The 18,715-nt window shown below is 41.4% G+C and overlaps 1 protein-coding gene across 7 annotated transcripts in view; it reads right to left on the bottom strand.

The window, feature by feature from the left end:
• osbpl3b (oxysterol binding protein-like 3b) overlaps nucleotides 1–17,688 on the bottom strand; it is a 31,413-nt gene extending 13,725 nt beyond the window's left edge. For 4 of the 7 annotated variants that reach the window (XM_053433257.1, XM_053433258.1, XM_053433259.1 and 1 more), the window contains exons 1-5: nucleotides 17,530–17,688; nucleotides 5,315–5,454; nucleotides 1,688–1,799; nucleotides 456–509; nucleotides 50–163 (exon numbers count right to left, since the gene is read on the bottom strand). In XM_053433257.1, coding sequence (XP_053289232.1) covers nucleotides 50–163; nucleotides 456–509; nucleotides 1,688–1,799; nucleotides 5,315–5,454; nucleotides 17,530–17,688 — 579 coding nt within the window. Of the gene's footprint in view, nucleotides 1–49; nucleotides 164–455; nucleotides 510–1,687; nucleotides 1,805–5,314; nucleotides 5,455–17,529 lie in introns of all 7 variants that reach the window. The other 3 variants (XM_053433262.1, XM_053433263.1, XM_053433264.1) reach the window with 1 other exon arrangement.
• Between the last annotated feature and the right edge of the window lie 1,027 nt (nucleotides 17,689–18,715).

Genomic DNA, 18,715 nt, shown 5'->3' with positions numbered 1-18,715 from the left:
GGGGGGGGGGGGGGGGAGATGCATTATATTTATTAGCCTTGCAGTTTACCTTAAGGTGATAGATGTTTTCCTCGGCATCAAGATCGATGCACTTGGCTTTCTTCTTAATGGCCATGACAGAGAGACCCACATCGATGCGGCCGTGCAGTTTCCCTTTCTCAATCTGCCAACACATGTCAACACATGGTGCTTTAAACACACTGGAGGAGACACACAATGCTGCTCAGGTATTTTGTGCTGAAAGCAGCAGTAACAGTCTGCTCAGACCTGGCCAGGCAGACTCTCTGAATAGCTATACAATGACTAGAGAATTATACGAGATTGACATTGCACTGTGTGACCCCTTCAATGACCAGGAGATTGTGAGGGAATTTCATTTACTGGCACAGAGCGCTGTACAACAAGAGACACAAAGCGTCCCAGATGGGAGGCAGCCGGCAGGCGTCTGTACTCACATCAGCACTGCACTTGCCGTACTTCAGGATGCCCTTGTCCAGGAAGAAGTATCTCTGTGGGGAGAAAGAGGCACGATGAGCCGATGAGACGCAGCCGGGATGATGATAAACAACATCCCTGACAGCACCAGTATGACGTCACTGTTGTGAGTGATCATGACACAGTCAGCCTCTTGGTCGTCTGTGTTGTTAATGTCTCTGCTGCAGCGTTGAGGGATCTTCTCCAGTGTCAGATCATCTTATTGCCACACTGTGATATGATCTGAGGAGTGGAGCCCAAACACTAAGGGGTTCTGTGGCCGATACAGATAATAGACGTTAAAACATATCTGATGTCGATAAATTGGCCGATATCTTTTTTTTAACTATTATTCCAGAGACGTTGTTATCAAATCCTTGATACTTTACACTTTTAGCTAAATCTCTGACATTGGCCTATCGATGATCCCTCTGTCCACCGTCGATTGCCAAGATCATCGATAGATGTTTTTCATCCCAGCCTCATCTCTTCCATCTGCCTCCCTATCCTACTTCCTGCTGTCATCTTCCTCCTCCTCAGTTCTCTTTGTAAATCCTTTCTCTACATTTACAGAGTCAGACCCTTTACAGCACCACGACCTGCAAAGCTCTGACTGTAAGTCAATACTAAACGTATACGGCTCTATTAACCAACAGACCATCAGCTAATGCATCTGAGAGGAACACTGAGCCTTGGAGACAGCATCATCCCAGTGAAAGCTTTTAGACGCCGCGTGAAGAGCCTCTGACCCGGGGCACATGTGACTCCTCAGCGGATGAAATCATGTACGGCAAAAACTCATTCAATTACTCCAAAACGTAAATGAGTCACGTCAACATTTTTTTTTTTACGTGTGAAAGCAACCTGGACCGTGTTCTGTAAAACCCAGGAAATGGAATTTGACATCAGAAAAAACGTCATGATGTCATCACTCTGATGAGCAGTGTAACTTAGCCAGGGTCATTCAAAGGGATAGGTCACAGAAAAAACATGAAACAAGGTCATTCACACTGTGTTTTAAGCCTAAATGTCCCCTTCCGGAAGGGATTGGATTTAGCTGCAACGCTGTTTACCCCTGAGACTCCAGAAGTGTTCTGTGGCCCTCGAACACTTCACCCACCCCTCCCCCGGATAAGTGGTGAGTGGATAATGAGTGAATTTTCATTTCCCGGAGAACTGTCCCTTTCAGGACATCCCAGAGGTTGGATCATACCTTATGCCAGCCCTTCATTGGCCACTTTCTCCTCTTCAGCATGTAGCCCTCCTGTTTCTGGGGCTCCAGGACGGTGCCGAAGCCTCCACGCAGACCCTCCACTATTTCCCAGCTGTCCTGTGGGCACATATTGTCCATGAAACCTCTGAGATGTACACAAACAACAGCCGACGCTCAATTTTATGCAGACACATGCAGATTGAAGTTGCCGTGAGGTGCAGCCATGTATAAGGTGAATGAATCGACCAAACAACAGCGTGAAGGTCAGAGTCAAAAGTGTATTGTAATTTTTTGCTGCTGTTGGCAGTGTTCAGATTTGTGGCGTCTGTTCCCTGAAAACGCTTCCATACAAGGTTTGGTGTCAACTGCAAATTTAACCTCATGGTCCCACTTATTAAATTATCTTACCCGTCTAATCTCACGCTTCACAATGATAATAATTTCCTGATGAGATTAGAACGCTCAAATCCAAATCTCCTGCACATGCAAGGATTAAGATGATATTTCATCACAGACTAATCCAGAGAGCTGTGTCATGGACTTCAGTGAGATTTCCAGGACAGCAGCATAAACAGTATCAAAAGAGGGCTGTGTAATATCTTTGAGGACTTACTTGTGCTTCATAGCACGAAACGATTAGTTGATTTATCCGTTAGACAGAAGATTGGTCATCAATCAATTTTTGTTCAGAGAGGCAGTCCATTGATTTTCCACACAGTTTGCTCGTCACAAGCCGAGCTACTTGGCTTGTGGAAACAAGCGCTTGATGTCTTTTTTGAAGTATATATATTTTTAACACACACTGGAAGAGGGGAATTTCGAAAGACTTTAAACTTGTTTACCAGGCAGAGACAAGTCTATCGTTGCGAGGCAATGTAGACATAGTGGTCACACTCGATATTTCTTTATTACCTGTTACATAAAAAGACCCACACAGACGTTAGTATAGGAGCAAATGCAAAAGAGTGATATATATTTTCGTGAGCATTTCAACCAAACAAACTAAATACTCTTTGCACTATCAGTATTTGATTTCATCACAAATCTATAATTTGATCTTATATTATGCTATTTGTGTGTAAGGGGGCAAACAGGAAGTCAATTACATCCTGGAAGCCTTTAATGCTGCAATTTTAACCCAGTTCTTTGTAATTTTGGTCTTTCTGAGCAGTTTGAGAGCAGACAGGATAGAGTGTGGGGTATCATGTACGACAAAGATCACCAGCTAAATTCCATTATAACACATATGAGCTCAAATGGACGCATCCTTTTAAAAGTCTATCACAAATGCAAAATTGTCCCTATCCTTGCCATCCAAGGACGAGGCTATGGCAGCAATCCTCTGTTTCGTTACCTCCACGGAGAAGGTTATGTTTCACCCGTGTCTATTGGTTTGTTTGTTCATTTATTTATTAACAAGATTTTATGCAAATACTACCAAACCAATTCCCACCAAACCTGGTAGAAGGATGGGATCTGGGCCTGGGGAGAACATATTCAGTTTAGATGCAGATTAAATGGCGAACCAGGGATCTATTTATTTTACTGACAGAACTAGACCATCATGTTTGATGATCGTTTGGCCTTGCTGAAGGTATATGCTCTACTTAGTGGCATTCTACTATTAGTATAGTGATTGGTATATGTCTCTTTCTATTTTGTCACTTAAAGGGCAATTCATGAAATCACTCTTTAAGGTGTAGTTCCTTGTTTGTGTGCGACAATGGTGATACACCCTATGCATCATTATGTTCATATAGGGACAAAAACTGGTCACGTCACAGGGGTCAGGGCGGACTCGGCAGACGTGTGAGGTGACTCTGTGTTTGTTATCTCAGGGCGTCCCTGACTGTAGGAAACAGTCCTGGCCAAACAAACTGTATCAGTCAGAGACGCGGACTGCTGGAGGTGAGGCAGCCTAAAATAAACCCTCATATCTGATGGGGTGGGGATGGAGGTGGAGGAGGAGGGGCGTGGCTTGTGGAGCGTTCTCTCTCTCTCTCTCTCTCTCTCTCTCTCTCTCACCATCTCTCCCTGAACGCTCGCCCTAGCTCCGACAGACATAGTCACACACAGTGAGTCATATATATATACCGCCCAGGCGCTTTTCTTCAAGGTCAAGGGACATTTTCTGAGAGTGAACAGTGATATAACAAGATGTCGATTTACAGGGACAAACATCAGGGTAAGAACAAAGGAAACTGGGAGATTTCGAGATAAAATTATCTTGAAACCTTGTTTAACACCACTGGATTCACTTGATTTGGATGTTCACCAGATTGCACACACTCATAAATATCAGCCCCCAACCTGATTCTTTTCCAACAAGGTCCATGAATTATTTCTTGTGAAATCCGTGAAAAAGTAGAAAAAAAGTCTGCAATGTTGGAGAAAGTTCCTGGAAATGCTGGGATCTGTGCCAACATTTAATGGACTCTTTCTATCATTAAAATCTGAGGAGTAGTTTTTGCATAATCATGCAGACAACCAGCAAACAAACTAAATGGACAGGGGGGAGAACATGACCTCCTTGACGGTTATAAGTGCGCGTCATAGGTGCTCGTAGCTGTAGTCTCCTGTTCAAATGTCTGATCACATGTGGTCAGTGATTGGACAGTTTCAAGTAGGAGGAAAGCGCAGGAAGGTCAAACTCAGTGAGTCAGAGAACCACACCATCACTGACCTCTTCAGTATATTTAATTAAGAATTCATGTTAGATAAGAAAATAAGATTTCTTATTAGTATAAATAAAATTGACATTGACATTGACATTAGTAATACAAAACTACAGTCCAAGCATGACTGAGGCTTATGAGGTGTGAAATTGCGATTTTAAGAGAATATTTATTTATTTATTTGTTCATTCAAAAGTTTTTGCAGGTGAAAACACTTGTGTATCTGTTATAACCACTGGTGTCTGTGTGTCCGGCAGGGAGGACTGCACAGGAACAGTATTACTTTCATTTACAAACAGAAAAGCTGTTGCAGGTAATGAAAAATTAATGAGTCTGCTGCCGACAGATAAGTGCTCAAGGCAAATGCAACAACAGTGTGTTCGCGGTGCTGATATCTTCACTAATGTGGATGTGAGAGAACAACCCTTTGAGGGGGAAAAAAGCATCTTAGTTATTCAGAAGCTTCTCTTACATTTTGCCATATTTGTAAAAAATGCTGTGGTCTGAGACTACAAACATCTCTGAGATAGAAAACATCTCCGTCAAGTTGGCAGATCTGAATCCTCTGTGTGTGAGCTATATGACGCAGAGAGGCTGAGATGCGCTTGTCTCCTCAGGCTTGCATTTGTAAAGAGCTGAATAAAGTCTCACAAGAACATCTGATATAAACATAAGATCTCATCCAAAATGGAATTTGGTGTCAGGTCATTCTCCTCCCATAGCCCCGAGAAATCCCTGAGGATTGCCTGATGCTATATTTGCAATTAATAAAATGCTTAAGGAGAAAAAACACAGATAATCCAAACTGTCCCTGTCATACCAGGGAAATGATCTGGAGGTGTAACAAGACCACAGCGTCTAACTACACCAGTGAGCAGTGAATGACGTGTGGCCGGATGTGCATTTGGAACGTGTGACTGGTCCTCCAGTGTCTCCAGCTGGTGTGAGTTACCTGTCGGCTGTCATGCTTGGACGAGGAGCTGCTGTTGCTGCGTGACAGGGAGGAGATCTTCTGTGACATGGCCGAACTGCGCTCCTCTGATCCCATCTCGCTGCAGACTGGCTACGTCTTGAGTACCAGAAACATTCCTCCTGTTAACAAAGGAGAGGAGTGGAGGTCAAGAGGAGAGAGAGAGAGGACGCGGGTGGAGAAAAATGGCTTTAATAAGCAAGCCCTCTAAAAGCCCTCAGCTCTCTCTCACTGAAAAAGGCATTAGTTTATTCAAAGTGATTCGCTTTTTCCATCTTCATGGAGCAGAACTAAGGGACACGATGATGAAAGCTGCACAGAAGGATTCTCAGCAATCAATCGACAGACGAGACTGAAAGACATACATTTCTGTGGAGACTTCAGATTTAAATCATTCATATCTTACTCATATAGACAGAGAAGGATAATCAGAAGTTACGAATCTTAAGCATTAGCTAGAAATACATGCACTTAGAGGTAGTCAGACTTTCACTTGAGTTAAAGTAGCAATAATGCACTAAAAAGTCCTTCCGAGGATTACTTTAGACCTATTATCAGTACAGAGTTGCTATTATAATTTATAATAATGGTTTTATGATGCTCAAAAAATCAACCACCTATGATCTCTTCCTCTCTCTCTCTGTTATGGTAAGTGTTCCCACACTTTTACATTAAATTACATTACATTACATGTCATTTGGCAGACACTTTTATCCAAAGCGACTTACAACCACACTTGTCTCTGCTCTGTCGACAGCGATTGTTTGTCTCCGAAAACATTTGCTCCAGAGAGGACGGCGTCCTCACGTGAGCTAAACAAGGCACGGGATTGGCTGATATACTGCCACCACCCCAGGAGATGTTGCCACAGCGTGTGCCGTGCATTACAACAGACCTGACCAATCGATTACTAAATTAGTTGCCAACTATTTTTATAATCGAAGGCCACTCTTTGTGTTCTTGTGTAAGGAATCTTTAGGATAGATGATATGAGTTAAAAAATGTTTTTAATACGCTTGAAAAGAGAAGAAGGGCCGTCATTTGCGACATATGCTGCAATCACAATAGGGCGGGTCTGCCAGCAAATCAGAGCAGGCTTCCTCAAGAGAGGGCCCTTAAAGAGACAGCAGCTAAAACCAAGTGTTTCAGACAGAAGCTGAAAAGAGGAGCTGCAGCAATGAACAGTATGAGGCAAAGCAATGCATTCTCTCAACATTAGAACATCTAAACATTTTCAAGTAATAACCCAGATTAAAATTATAAACCTGAATATTATTAAAACAGGTCTCGGTCCAGTCATTGAGCAACTAAAAAATATAAAGCACAACTGTTAGTCAGAAAAACATGTGCTAGATGTCACGGTGTGCTTTGGGAAATTCTAACAGACATTTTTCAGACTAAACAACAAACAGACGACTAATTAAAAAATATATTTTCCTTAGAAATTTACTTCAATAATGAAAATAATCGTCAAAAATAAAGAACATGATATTAACAATGTAGTAACAGTAGCTAGTTACTTCCCACTACTCATATAAACTTGTAAGTTGAATACCTACTGATTATTGTATCGACTAAACACCAACTTTTTCTTTGGAGGGATTTCAGCTTCAGTATCTGTGAAGATGACAGAGTGTGTGTGTGTGGGGGGGGGGGGGGGGGGCTCTTCTGACTCCACAGACAGCTCATTGACGAGTGTCACATGTAAAGATGTGAGATGAACAGTGTCACGTTATATTAACACTTCAACAGTGTGTGAAAATAATTGGGCCTCTTTTTCTAAAATGACAACCTTCATTCAGCTGCCACACAACCTTCATTCAGCTGCCACACTCACTAATGCACTTTGAAGTATTTACAAGTGTTTGTGTAAATATTGTCAGTCCACATGGTAACAAGCAGCAGAGCATTACTATAAGTTACACAGCAGGACAGAGTTTTTAAACCATTCTAAGGTCGTTATTTTATCATGTGACCATCGCTGACAGTTGACTATATTTAAGTTTTTTCATTCCTTTGAAAAGAAGTCAGTATTTTTTGTTTGGGGCTACATAAAAATATACTCACTGTTCATTACACAAAATATTTCAATAAACTCTGGATTACATTTTACAACGTTCTAAAAAAATTCTCTCACGACCTAGTAAATACTTGCATCATCTTATCCGTATAATTATATAATTGATTTAATAATTTACTCTTTGCCACCAATAGTTGAAAGTTCCTCCTAGAGCCCAAAGTGCCATCTGTAAACTGCTTCTATGTACATACATGATAAAGTGTCAAATCTTCACATTTCAGAGGCTGTGACCAGCTACTTGATAAAATACATAAATTATAATTAAACTACCAATTCTGCATTTTGTCACTTTACTCACAATGTCATCAACACTTGTTAAGTATCATCAACTGTGTTCTACTATAAATCATCCTTGGGCAAAACTAAATTAAAAACAAAACAGACATTTATGATTTTGTTTTTAAATCAGACAAATTTGAACTTATAATAATGAATCATTTATTTGTCTCCTCCCATTTTCCAGTGAATCAGACACGCCACGTGTTGATTACAACTTTGAAGCAGCGGCAAGGTTAATCATATTACCTTCTCTGTATCCACAGGCTTTGCGCTGCATAATGGCCACAGCCACTTGTGCTGCTGGAGAGACAAAAGCGTGGTCATCTGAAACCCCCCCATCCAACACCACGCAGCGGACCACAGGCTTGGAGCTCAATTATTGCTGCATGTAATTAATCGAACCAGGACAAAAACAGTCTAAGCCATAGACAATCCTGATATATGACACACTAAATGTCATCCATAGTACATATCACAGCTCTCCATTGCCCATGATTTATTCATCCACTTTCCGCAGATCACACCAGCTACTATATGAAGGTCTCTCACCCGGCCACCCTTCAGGGAACCCTTTCATCTGATACAGCAACACCACTTCTCAGGCTTTCATCATGGTGACAGGAGCATTCGACGTCAGAGCTCCAGTAATTACCCTTTCTAACAGAGCTCATTGACGGCAATAAAGAAGTGCAGTAAGTGACTGCGATAAAACCGTATTAAATTACAGAGGAGCTGTGATTGAGGTTACTGTTAGTATGGATTTTTAATTCACTTGGCGGCTGCTGCTGTCATTTACAAACTGAGCAACACGAGTGAAGGAACTGTAGCAAACATGGAGGGCGAAAGTCGAACATGCAGAGCAACATACACATAAAAACACCGATGCTGACAGACGATGAATGCTGAGTGTGTTTGTCCAGTGTGTCGAGGACAAAGAAGCAGAAAGGATCACAGGGACAAAGACAGCTACAGGACAAAAGATAAACACAGGCCCCAAGGAAAGTTCGACTGCCATCATGATGGCCTCCTTTTCATATATGTGTACATGAACACACGCAAAAAATATGCACATGTGCAGGTGCATTTACACAAAAACAAACGAGTGCAAGGTTTTGTGGTAAGTAGGAGTAATCTAATCAAGGCAGACACTAAAACAATAAAAAATATAAAAAATCTGCCGTCTTCTGCTGCAGGAGACCTGCTGACTGCTATAAAAAAATAATTACAAAAAAATCTTTAAAGATGGCACTGACCTTTACAGACAATGATCGTGACTCATGTCCCATTAACTTAAATATCTGCCGGGCTGTGTGGACAAAATCCACATCCTGATACATATGACAGCATAATGCCAATGTGTATAAATTGAGAAATCACAAAGAAGAAGGTCAAACTCAAATTTCTTGGTTAAATAGTTGAATAGTTCTCACTTCACAGATAATATTTAGTGTAGAAATAAGATCGTAAGATTTAACTGAATTGACAATATCTGACTATCCTAGGTGGGGAACCGACAAAGAAAGAGTTAAGAATACAAGAATACAAGCTGTACTTTATCATCACTATTCATTTCTCAGGCCCTTTTTAGCCTGTAACCCCTTTGTTAGAGGAAGTGATATACATGCAAATGCTATTGACAGAGTGTGGAGAAAGGGCTAAATGGATGTGAAGAGGTGAGTGACACCCTTGGATATTCCAGTGTGGGTGAGACACATGGGGGAGACAGATGTGGAGCAACGCCTTAAAACCACTCGAAAACCTCCGTCAGACTGAAGGAACCCAGAAAGAAACCAAGCAAGTGACTGTGGTGAATCTGGGGTTTGAACCATCACTCTGTAGGTTGGTCCGCCTCTTTGGTCCAGAATGAAATCTCTCAACAGCTATTGGCTGGGTTACCATGAAACTTGGCCGTCATGATTCCCAGACGATGTATCACACAGACTTTGTCCCCTGACTCTCCTTTAGTGCCACCACGACGTCACATTTTTGAATTACCCGGAACTTTGGTTGATTACTAACCACTTGCAAAACTGGCGGCAGCAGTGTCCTTTGTGTTTTTAGGGTGTTTTGAATTTTCTAGTACGGAGCAAACAAGTCAAAAAGGAAAAGAGAGATGCGGGACAACATGCAACTGAAACCGCAACCATTGATAGTTTGTATTATTGACTAACCTTGATAACAGTCTGTAAAGTACAAGAACATCATGAGAAATATCTGGCTTGTTTGTGTTCAAATTGTTTGTTTTGTTTTACACACTGAAGCAGTGCATCACACAAGACACAGAAAAGCATAGGATACTCATTTTTAAAAGTACTTTTACTGGCAGGAAAATACTTGTATAATTACTCAAAGATAATCAAAAGAGTTGACCATCAATTCTCTGTTAATCATCGAATGTGTTCAGCTCCACATGCAACAACAGACACTGAGCCGTGCTGCAATTACATGGTCAAGTGTCTTGACTCCACGGGATCCTTTATGACAACGTATTCCCATCACAAGTAATCATCTAATTCCAATGTGAAACGGTTATGGGCAAAAACCAAGATTGTCTAATGACTATCAGGAAGTGTTTGAGGAAATGGTTCCAATTCACGAGGTGAGAGGGATGAGATTTAAATGGCATAAATTATATTATGGTTAGTTTGAGGTGTATCAGAGAACAGTCAAGCAGCCAGTCCTTACTCACTGCAGTTATCGGTGCTTACTGTCCTTCTGAGCAGCACTAACTAGATTGACAGACGCTGAAAGGCCTCCATTATATTCTGCAGTTCATGTTCCAGATGTTCCTCTGCCCCTCCACTGTCTCCACAGTCTGCCAAAGGGACTGACAAGCCTAACAAGCTCTAAGGCATCATTAGGACGTGACTCACCGGAATAAACGTCTCATGGTTCCCCCCCCTCGCCGCGCAGCTTTCTGAGGAAATGGATTCATGTTTGCGAAAAAATGATAGCACTTAAGCTCCGATTGGCAGCTGATGCGCTGCAGTAATTCAAAGAATTTGGGTGGGAAGTGGGAACAGACACTAAAACACACTCCCACTGCGAAGAAGAAAACAAGCGAACTCATTTCAGGAGAGACGGGACACTGCTGGAGATCAGTGATGACGAGGGAAAGTGTTGCCTGAAGCTGCCCTCGAGGCACAGCCCCCGGTGAAAAACGAGTCATCTCAAACTATAGATAGATCATCGACTCTGACCAAGCTGAGAAGATGATATTTAGATAGATGCACACAGGTTCACATAATCCCTTAAATTATAGTACGTATATAAATTCCAGCTGGGAGATTTGCCCCACCATTTTATAAGGCGTATGTTTCTGTATAAAGCAAACAAATATGTGGGAAAGACTACAATAAGAATAATGAGTGTTTTTATCTTGACTGATGAAACCTAATTATTTACTTTGCAGAAAATCAATGGCAAAGGCTTCAAAAGGGCAAAAATCGCTCTAAGCATCTATATATATATTTTTTTTTTAACCTCTGAAACTATCTGCCTACACTTGACAAAACAAATGGCCTCTACATTCACCGCTGTGGTAACCACCTTAACTCTGCGGTCCACCGTTCTTTCTCTGACAGTTCATTCCTCTTCATGCAGAGCTTCAAGCAAGCAGCTACAAAACAAACTTTGGCAACTCTGATGAAGAAACGCCATCCGCCCATCAATCTGGATAAATCCGAATCAGAAACTCATGCTTCATTTTGATTGTGTTTAATTTCCCTCCGCAGGATAAACTTCATCAGTGCTCAGTTTGTCCCGAGCTCCGGATTATTGTTCCTGTTTGTTTGCTTCGGAAACATCACACCCATTAAGAGCATCCTCTGTCAGCCTCCACCCACTAAAGGGAACACTTTTGCTGCATCTAAAAGTTACCACGTTAATAACAGAAATCGCATTACATCTGTGCATTACCCCGCTGAGAGGATGCCACTTAGTCTGTGTTGGGTCATAAATGAAACACAGAGAACTACAGAGAGAGAGAAATAAGGAGTGAGGTGGAGGCGAAAGGCAGAGAAATATATTCTCCCTTTGGCCACATTGAAATCATCATTGAGATTTAGTGCTGCAATATATCTGCTTTTAATTATTAAATACACTTCTTTACTTTGGCAGCATTAACAAGCTGAAGTTATGATTAAAATAATCATACGATTCTGTGTAATATGAGTGTGTTGGACAATTTGGGAAATACGTGCTGGAGGATAAAGATAAATACGGTTTAGTATTTAGTTAGTTGGAAATACCAGCCAACAATACATTTTAAACAGATATTACTACAATACTATATAAAGATATAATTACCATAACAAATCAGCCTGATTTACACATTTCCATTTCCAATTTGTATGCTAAGCTAACTGTATACTAGCATTAGCTCCATGCTAACCATACAAACATTAGAGTGGTATAGCTTAGCATGAAGACACAGCTAGCATAGCTCTGTAATAACAGCCCGTTATCTTTGAATGCGTCTGCTAGCTTACCTTTCCAGTTAATACACTTTTTTTAGTTAGCTGGAAAGGTTAGCTCACAACTCATTTCCCCAATCCATACAAAATTACCTAATCAAACAGCACCCAAACAGGAAATAGTTTGGTATAAACACCCTTAATATTATTACAAACTGTTTCTTTTGTAATTAATTTACATTTAAGTTGAAAAAACAAGATATAGAGTTTATTAAGGTGGCTTTACAGAGGCCTTAAATCACGTTTCCAATCTTTATGCTAAGCTAAGATAACTTTCTGCTAGCAGTGTAGCTTCGCATTGACCACACAAACATCAGAGTCCAATTTATCGTCTCATCTAACTCCAAACAAGAAAGCCAATCATTTCCGAAAATGTCAAACTGTATGGCTCTATAGTTGAAGGCCTTTCGAACTTTTAGGCAAAACGGCCCGTTTGTACTTTTCAGAAACTCATTCACACACAGAAACATTTCCCCCAGTTGATGTCACTTAATAGACACCATTTCAAAAGACTGATGACCATCTAGTTTCTTCAGCGGAAAACCCAGACAGTTGAGAACACTCTCATCCACGGTGTCTAACTCTTTTCTGTACGCAAACTCCATGAAATGATGATCACAACACTTTAGCATACATGGGCTATGATCGAAGGAATAAGAGGAGAACACAAGTGGCTAAAATCGAAATGAAGTATTTCTTTGATTGTGTCATTCAAAGCTGATGTGTTTCGAGTTTCAGATCAGGTTCCTCAAGAGGCTCCAATCTGTCGTAGAGCAGAAGTAGCAAACAGCTCTACCAGCTTCTTGTCCATGTAATTATTTTTCCTTCTCCAGCCATTATGTCTGCCCTGTATTCTTCCCAAAAAAGACCTGCGCACAGTAGCTGGGAGTAGGGCAAAGAAAAAAAAAACTCTCTTCTTAAATCCATCTGCAGAATCAGGGCACCACACAAGAGTCTAGATGTCTTAGCATATATCCTTCAAGCTCTATCCTAGGTCAGCAGGGCAGCACCCAGCAAGCCATTAGCCAGGAGACAGAGCATGGCTTCATCCCATCTCGACATCTATTATTCAGCGGAACATCTCTTGATCAGGCAGGTTAATGTTTGCCAGCCCACGTTTGTTTGTGCGTGCGACCACACCTTCTCTGAATGAGGCGCACAGATGGTAACACCGGCTCCTGATCTGCTTAAGGCGGCACGGTGAAAGGTTGCCAAGAGCGGGGTGGGGGGAGCCACTCCAAAAATCAGGCTCATCGCTGCAGAGCTTAAAATGTCCACTGGCCGCTGTAATCTTACATTTTCAACAGCAGGAAAACAAGTTTGAATCTCTCTGTATTCATCATATTCACAGCCGGAGAAAATGCTTGCAGTTGTGATCGCAATAATAACACAGAGGCACTTAAAGTTCCCTCTCGCTAACTTCCTGCTGCACAGGGCGTGCGTCTCTTCATTCATGTCTACTGTCTCAAATATAACCGGCTCTGTTTTGCACACTCGATCAGCAAAGCCGCAAAGCATCCTGTTAATCAACCACATCCTCGTCACACTCCCTTCCCTCCCACACCTCCATCCTCCCTCCCACTCTCTATCTCTTTCTCCTGTCTGCTCTGAGGGTGGCAGAGGTCCTCTCTTTTGTTAAAGCATTGCAGTGTGGGGGAGCCTGACAGCCTCATAACTCAACACGCGCTCATTAGGACGCAGAGCTCCAACGACAAAGGAGTGGGGGGAAAAGAAAAAACATGAATGCACGACATATAACAACTATAGAGTGACAGTGCGATCCAGCTGTTACTTCCCAAAAAGATTAAAGTGGTCTGATAGGGACGCATCAGCAGCATCGTGACACGATAGGTCAATTACAACATAAACAAGCGTGGATTCAAGAAGGCAGAGGCCTGACAGAGAGAACTCACAGAAAGTGGACAAAACGTGTGACCTTTCACGTAAAGTGCCTTGAGATAATATATATTAGGATTTGGTTCTATACAAATTAAATTGAATTGAAACGTCTGCACAGTCTGTTACAAAGTCCTTGGAGAGCAGACAGGACATTGCCCTCCACTTTCGGGTAGACAGAGATGACGTCAGAATCAGATACAAAGTGGTAAATGTTCTGAAAAGCTGCAATTTCAAGTTGGATGATGTCGGTATACTTTTCTCTTGAAGCTGCAATGAAAGTGTGAAGGCTGTATGCTAGTAAGGCTAAATATCAACACAGCCATGCTAGCATCTATGTAACGCTGTAGAGTGGTGGGTTGGGCTGAATGCTGCTCTTATTAGTGTGCTAACATTCTCAAAGTGACAATGCTAATGTTTGTAAAGTTAATCTTCGTTTACGTTGTTAGCATGTTAACAATTAGCAGCTAGTAAGCTACAGCTAAGGGTGATGGGAATATGCCATTATTTATCTGGGGTCACAATCCAAAGTATTGGGTTGACCTGATGACAGATGCTAATTTAAGTTAGAAGATCTGCAGAGTCAAGCTAATTGATCCTCTTGGGACATTGAACATTTATTGCAAATATCAGTCAATAGCGATCGACCCCTGTTACATGATATTCCACTTCCAACCGCTAAATGTCAACCTGGTGAAGTCATGGATTGCTAAAGGATCATTAAGATGAATCCTCTGGGGAACATGAATGCAAACAAATGTGTTCAACAATATTTGATGCTAAATGTCCAGGAGTACTGATCATTGGGTGAATCAGAGCTGAACGGCCAATTATGTGAACTTGCATGCTAATACTTAGAAGATGCACAGCTGAGGTGGGACAGAAGCACGAAACCATAAGTTTTGGCTCTTGAATATAAAAAGATAGATAAATAAATATGTAGACCCGCATGTTGAAGTTTAGACAGGCAGCATAAATGCTTTTAGGAAATAGAACATTTTATTGAAACATTCACTTTAAGAACATTCTCATGGAATAAGACTATCATCAAGTTCTTTATTACTATAAATATTGATCAGGGGCTAATTACTGTAAATATGACAAGATATAAACTATGTCTGACCTGCAGACATTTGTCCTGACATAAAAAAAACATCAATGTTAACCTAGAAATATTATTTCTGGACTTGACATCTACATTATTTAAGAATTCAGAGCTTCTATCTGTTAACATAGTGAACTTTTTGAATAATTTAGTCCTATACGACAAGAGAATAACTGCGGGTCGGATAGAGCAGCTCAGTAGAAACTCGACTTTGCTCTCAGACTGTGCTTTTGTTTTTAAGTTAAACGTATCTGCTAGTTGCGGTGTCATTAAAACTTGATGCTGATATCTGGCGGTCTCTGAGGGAGCTCCCCTCAGCCTCTCTGGTGCCTGGAGGAGGACGAAGACAGGAGCAGCACTCTGCCATTAAAAAACCATATCACCAATGAGAACAACTGAGCAAACAAAATGACTTAATGATCATATTCATTTAAAACAAGTGAAACTCTAATACTATTTGTTATTTTGTTCTGGCTTCTGGAAAAAAACCTGTACTCTGCATATTTTTTGTGAAAAGTTTTTAAATTAAAACTGAAATTGCAGACATGGTTTGTTATGTTGCTCTCTGTGTTGTAAAAACACATTTACCTGTTTGCATATAAAACCACAAGAATAAATCATGGAGGTCTTCCACATGCCCGAGATGCTCATAAGAGCTGCCCTGCTCCCAGTTTATCCACTTTCTGTATTATTCACCTCTTGATTAATGGATACACACAAAAAACTAGTTGCATCATCTTTTATTTTCAGCACAGACCCTGAAGTGACAGTGCATAGATTACTGTAAAACGTACACAATTTGAATGACACTGGCTGCAAGTGACTTCAACTTTATCATGTATTGCTCTAAAGCATCAGCACAAAAATACACAATAGCTGTATACAGTTCAATCTAATAGATTACAGGGTCGTGCACATTTATATAAAGATTCAGCCTGACAGGGGAAAACTGAAATTACCATAGAGGTCAGGCCCCGATGCAGTGAAATGCCCGGCTGCTGCTTTAACCACATGCTTTTGCACGGACACATGTTTTTCTTTCCTGCTACTTCATTCCACAGATCGCATTCATTCCTCTCCCTCACAGTCTCACATGTGTTTCACTGCAGCCACTGACTTGGGTGTGACAGGAATGAAAAAATTAAAAAAGCCTCGGGAGCTGCAATAAGGAGAAGTGACTAATTGGCCTCCAAACAAACTCAGAGTCGCCCGGTGAACACAGCTGTGACAGTGGAACCAGAGAAAGGGTCTAGATGCTGAATTTGACCAGTAAGTACTTGTCTAAGAAGCGTTTCCACAAGTCAAATCCTAATTTCAAGTTGACATTGATCTTCTCTATCACGTGTGCACCCAGTCTGAAGGCAGGATGTGCTAGAACCACCCCCTTCCTTCGTGCCATTCATTCATGACCTGTTTTACCGATATCCCCAGTGGCCCCTATTTATCCCCAGACATGTTTGGACACACAACAAGCAGCACCTGAAAAGACTCCCTTGTTTCACCGTTGATGCACAACTCCCCAAAGAGCTGAGGTCACACTGCCGTAAATGTCGTAGAGGGAAAGCTATGTGAGCCATGGTGATATTTTGCCAAACAAAACAGCTTTCAGTCTACCGGATATTTTAGGATTACGACTGGGAAACTTTGGCACGAGCCCCATAATCAGAACTGGAATCACCAGGATTTACACAGATTAGTAATTATCGGTGTGTGCTGATAACTTCTTCTCCATCTGAAATCCTCCATAGTCCTGTTTTCGCTCTGTGGAGAGTTTGAGATGCTGAGCTCAAACCTTGATTGAATGTGAAAGTGAATCATGGTGCTCACTGTATCGCACACACCTACATGCACTCAGCAGGAGAGACACAGTCGTGCACTCATGAAGAGCTTCACAGTTTTGACTCGTGGCTGAGTTGCACTGAAAGAATGCACGGACCTAAAGCTCCTATGGAAGCGGGCAGACTCCACAACTTGCCTTTACTTGTCTGGAGGAATAAAAGCAAAGGTGGGCTGGTGGAGTTTCCATGGAGACTGACAGGATCTTGGAGTGTTTCTGAATTACATGTTGTGTTAATCATACCTTCAACAATGCAAAAAATGGTATTATGTATAGGTTTAATTTAGGGTTTAAAGTGAATTGCCTGCATTTAGTTGGCTGTTGTTTCACTTTGAAGCTTCAGTCTGAGGAGATTTCACTCAACTGCAGCAAAATGTTTTAGTTACATAAAGAGCATTGGCAACTTCACTTTAGATCCACTTTTCTATATCACTATTCGGCTCACCTGATCCTACTGCTGACCCCGGAGTGAATGACAACTCCTACTTTAATCTGGTAAAAACAACATCAGTCAGGATCACTCACCTTGGCAGGGTCAGAGATGTGACCTCCAGGTCCTGAAGGTGTTGAGCTTGAAAGCAGAATATTCAGGTGCAGATGGATAAAGCTGCTGAAACTCAAAATTACAGCCTGAAGCGACGCAGGCTCCCTGACTCCACTCTGACATGCACACACTTGCACCATCGGGCCCCTCTGAGCAGCATCAGCCTCTCCGCCTCCGTGCGCGTGGAGGAGGGAGGGGGGTGCGTGAGAGGCTGCTGCCGCGTCCAATCGAAATGAAGGACAGCAGATGACGCCACACCGAAGGAGGCGTTGCTCGTGTCATTGACAGCATCTTTTCCGTGACGTGTCGAGGAGTATCCCCAAAAGCAAGGGCAACCAGTGAAGACACGGTCACCACAATGCAAATGGCTTATTTACTAATGGAGGCTTTAATTTATCATATAGACTACCTGCAAATGTATTTTAATCTTTAATGTTTGTATAAACAGAGATATGGAGCTTATATTAAATCATTTCTAGAAAAGAAGTGGGGTTAATAGCAATATGTATGTCTTACTGATTATGTCATGATAGCATGATGCAAATTAAAAAGGTTTCAGAAACAAGAAATATTCTCAGAAACATAAATAACATCATGTGATGCTTTAAATGATTATATACTACCACCTGCTGGAGAAAAGGCCGAATCACAGATTGTCATCAGTGCTCATAATAAAAGATATGCAGACACATTGCAAGATAATTTGTAAAATATATGAACTGATAAAACAAAGAGGAGCATTAACCTAATGACTGACTGAACAGGTTTTAAGATCTGTATGATAGCAATTGTAATTTAAGTACATTAAGCATGCTTGTTCACAAAAAAAAAACATTAATAACAACAAAAACATTATTATCTTGGCTGCTGTTAAGGTGTTCCATTTTTATGGACAAAAATCTTACAGTTCGAGATTGTCTGCAATATTCAGCAAGAACATTCATAATGGTCAATTTTGACTGTGTGGGCCACTGTTATCTGCTTTTCCTTTTCTCTCTGAACCTCTGAATGACAAGGAGTTATATCACTGAAGGTTGCCGTCTTGCTGCTCAAGGACGTACTCTCACAAAAAAACCTTGCACAGCAGCGAGTCAGCAACAGATGTGCGAAGAGGTATTTTTTTCTCCTCCTCTTCTTTCACACCGTGAAGCCAAGGTGGTTTCTGCA

Source organism: Pleuronectes platessa, chromosome 10 (genome assembly GCF_947347685.1).
Source record: "Pleuronectes platessa chromosome 10, fPlePla1.1, whole genome shotgun sequence".
NCBI classification, from domain to species: Eukaryota; Metazoa; Chordata; class Actinopteri; order Pleuronectiformes; family Pleuronectidae; genus Pleuronectes; species Pleuronectes platessa.
The sequence above is the reverse complement of the archived record's forward strand: the minus strand, read 5'-3'. Positions and strand labels throughout refer to the sequence as shown.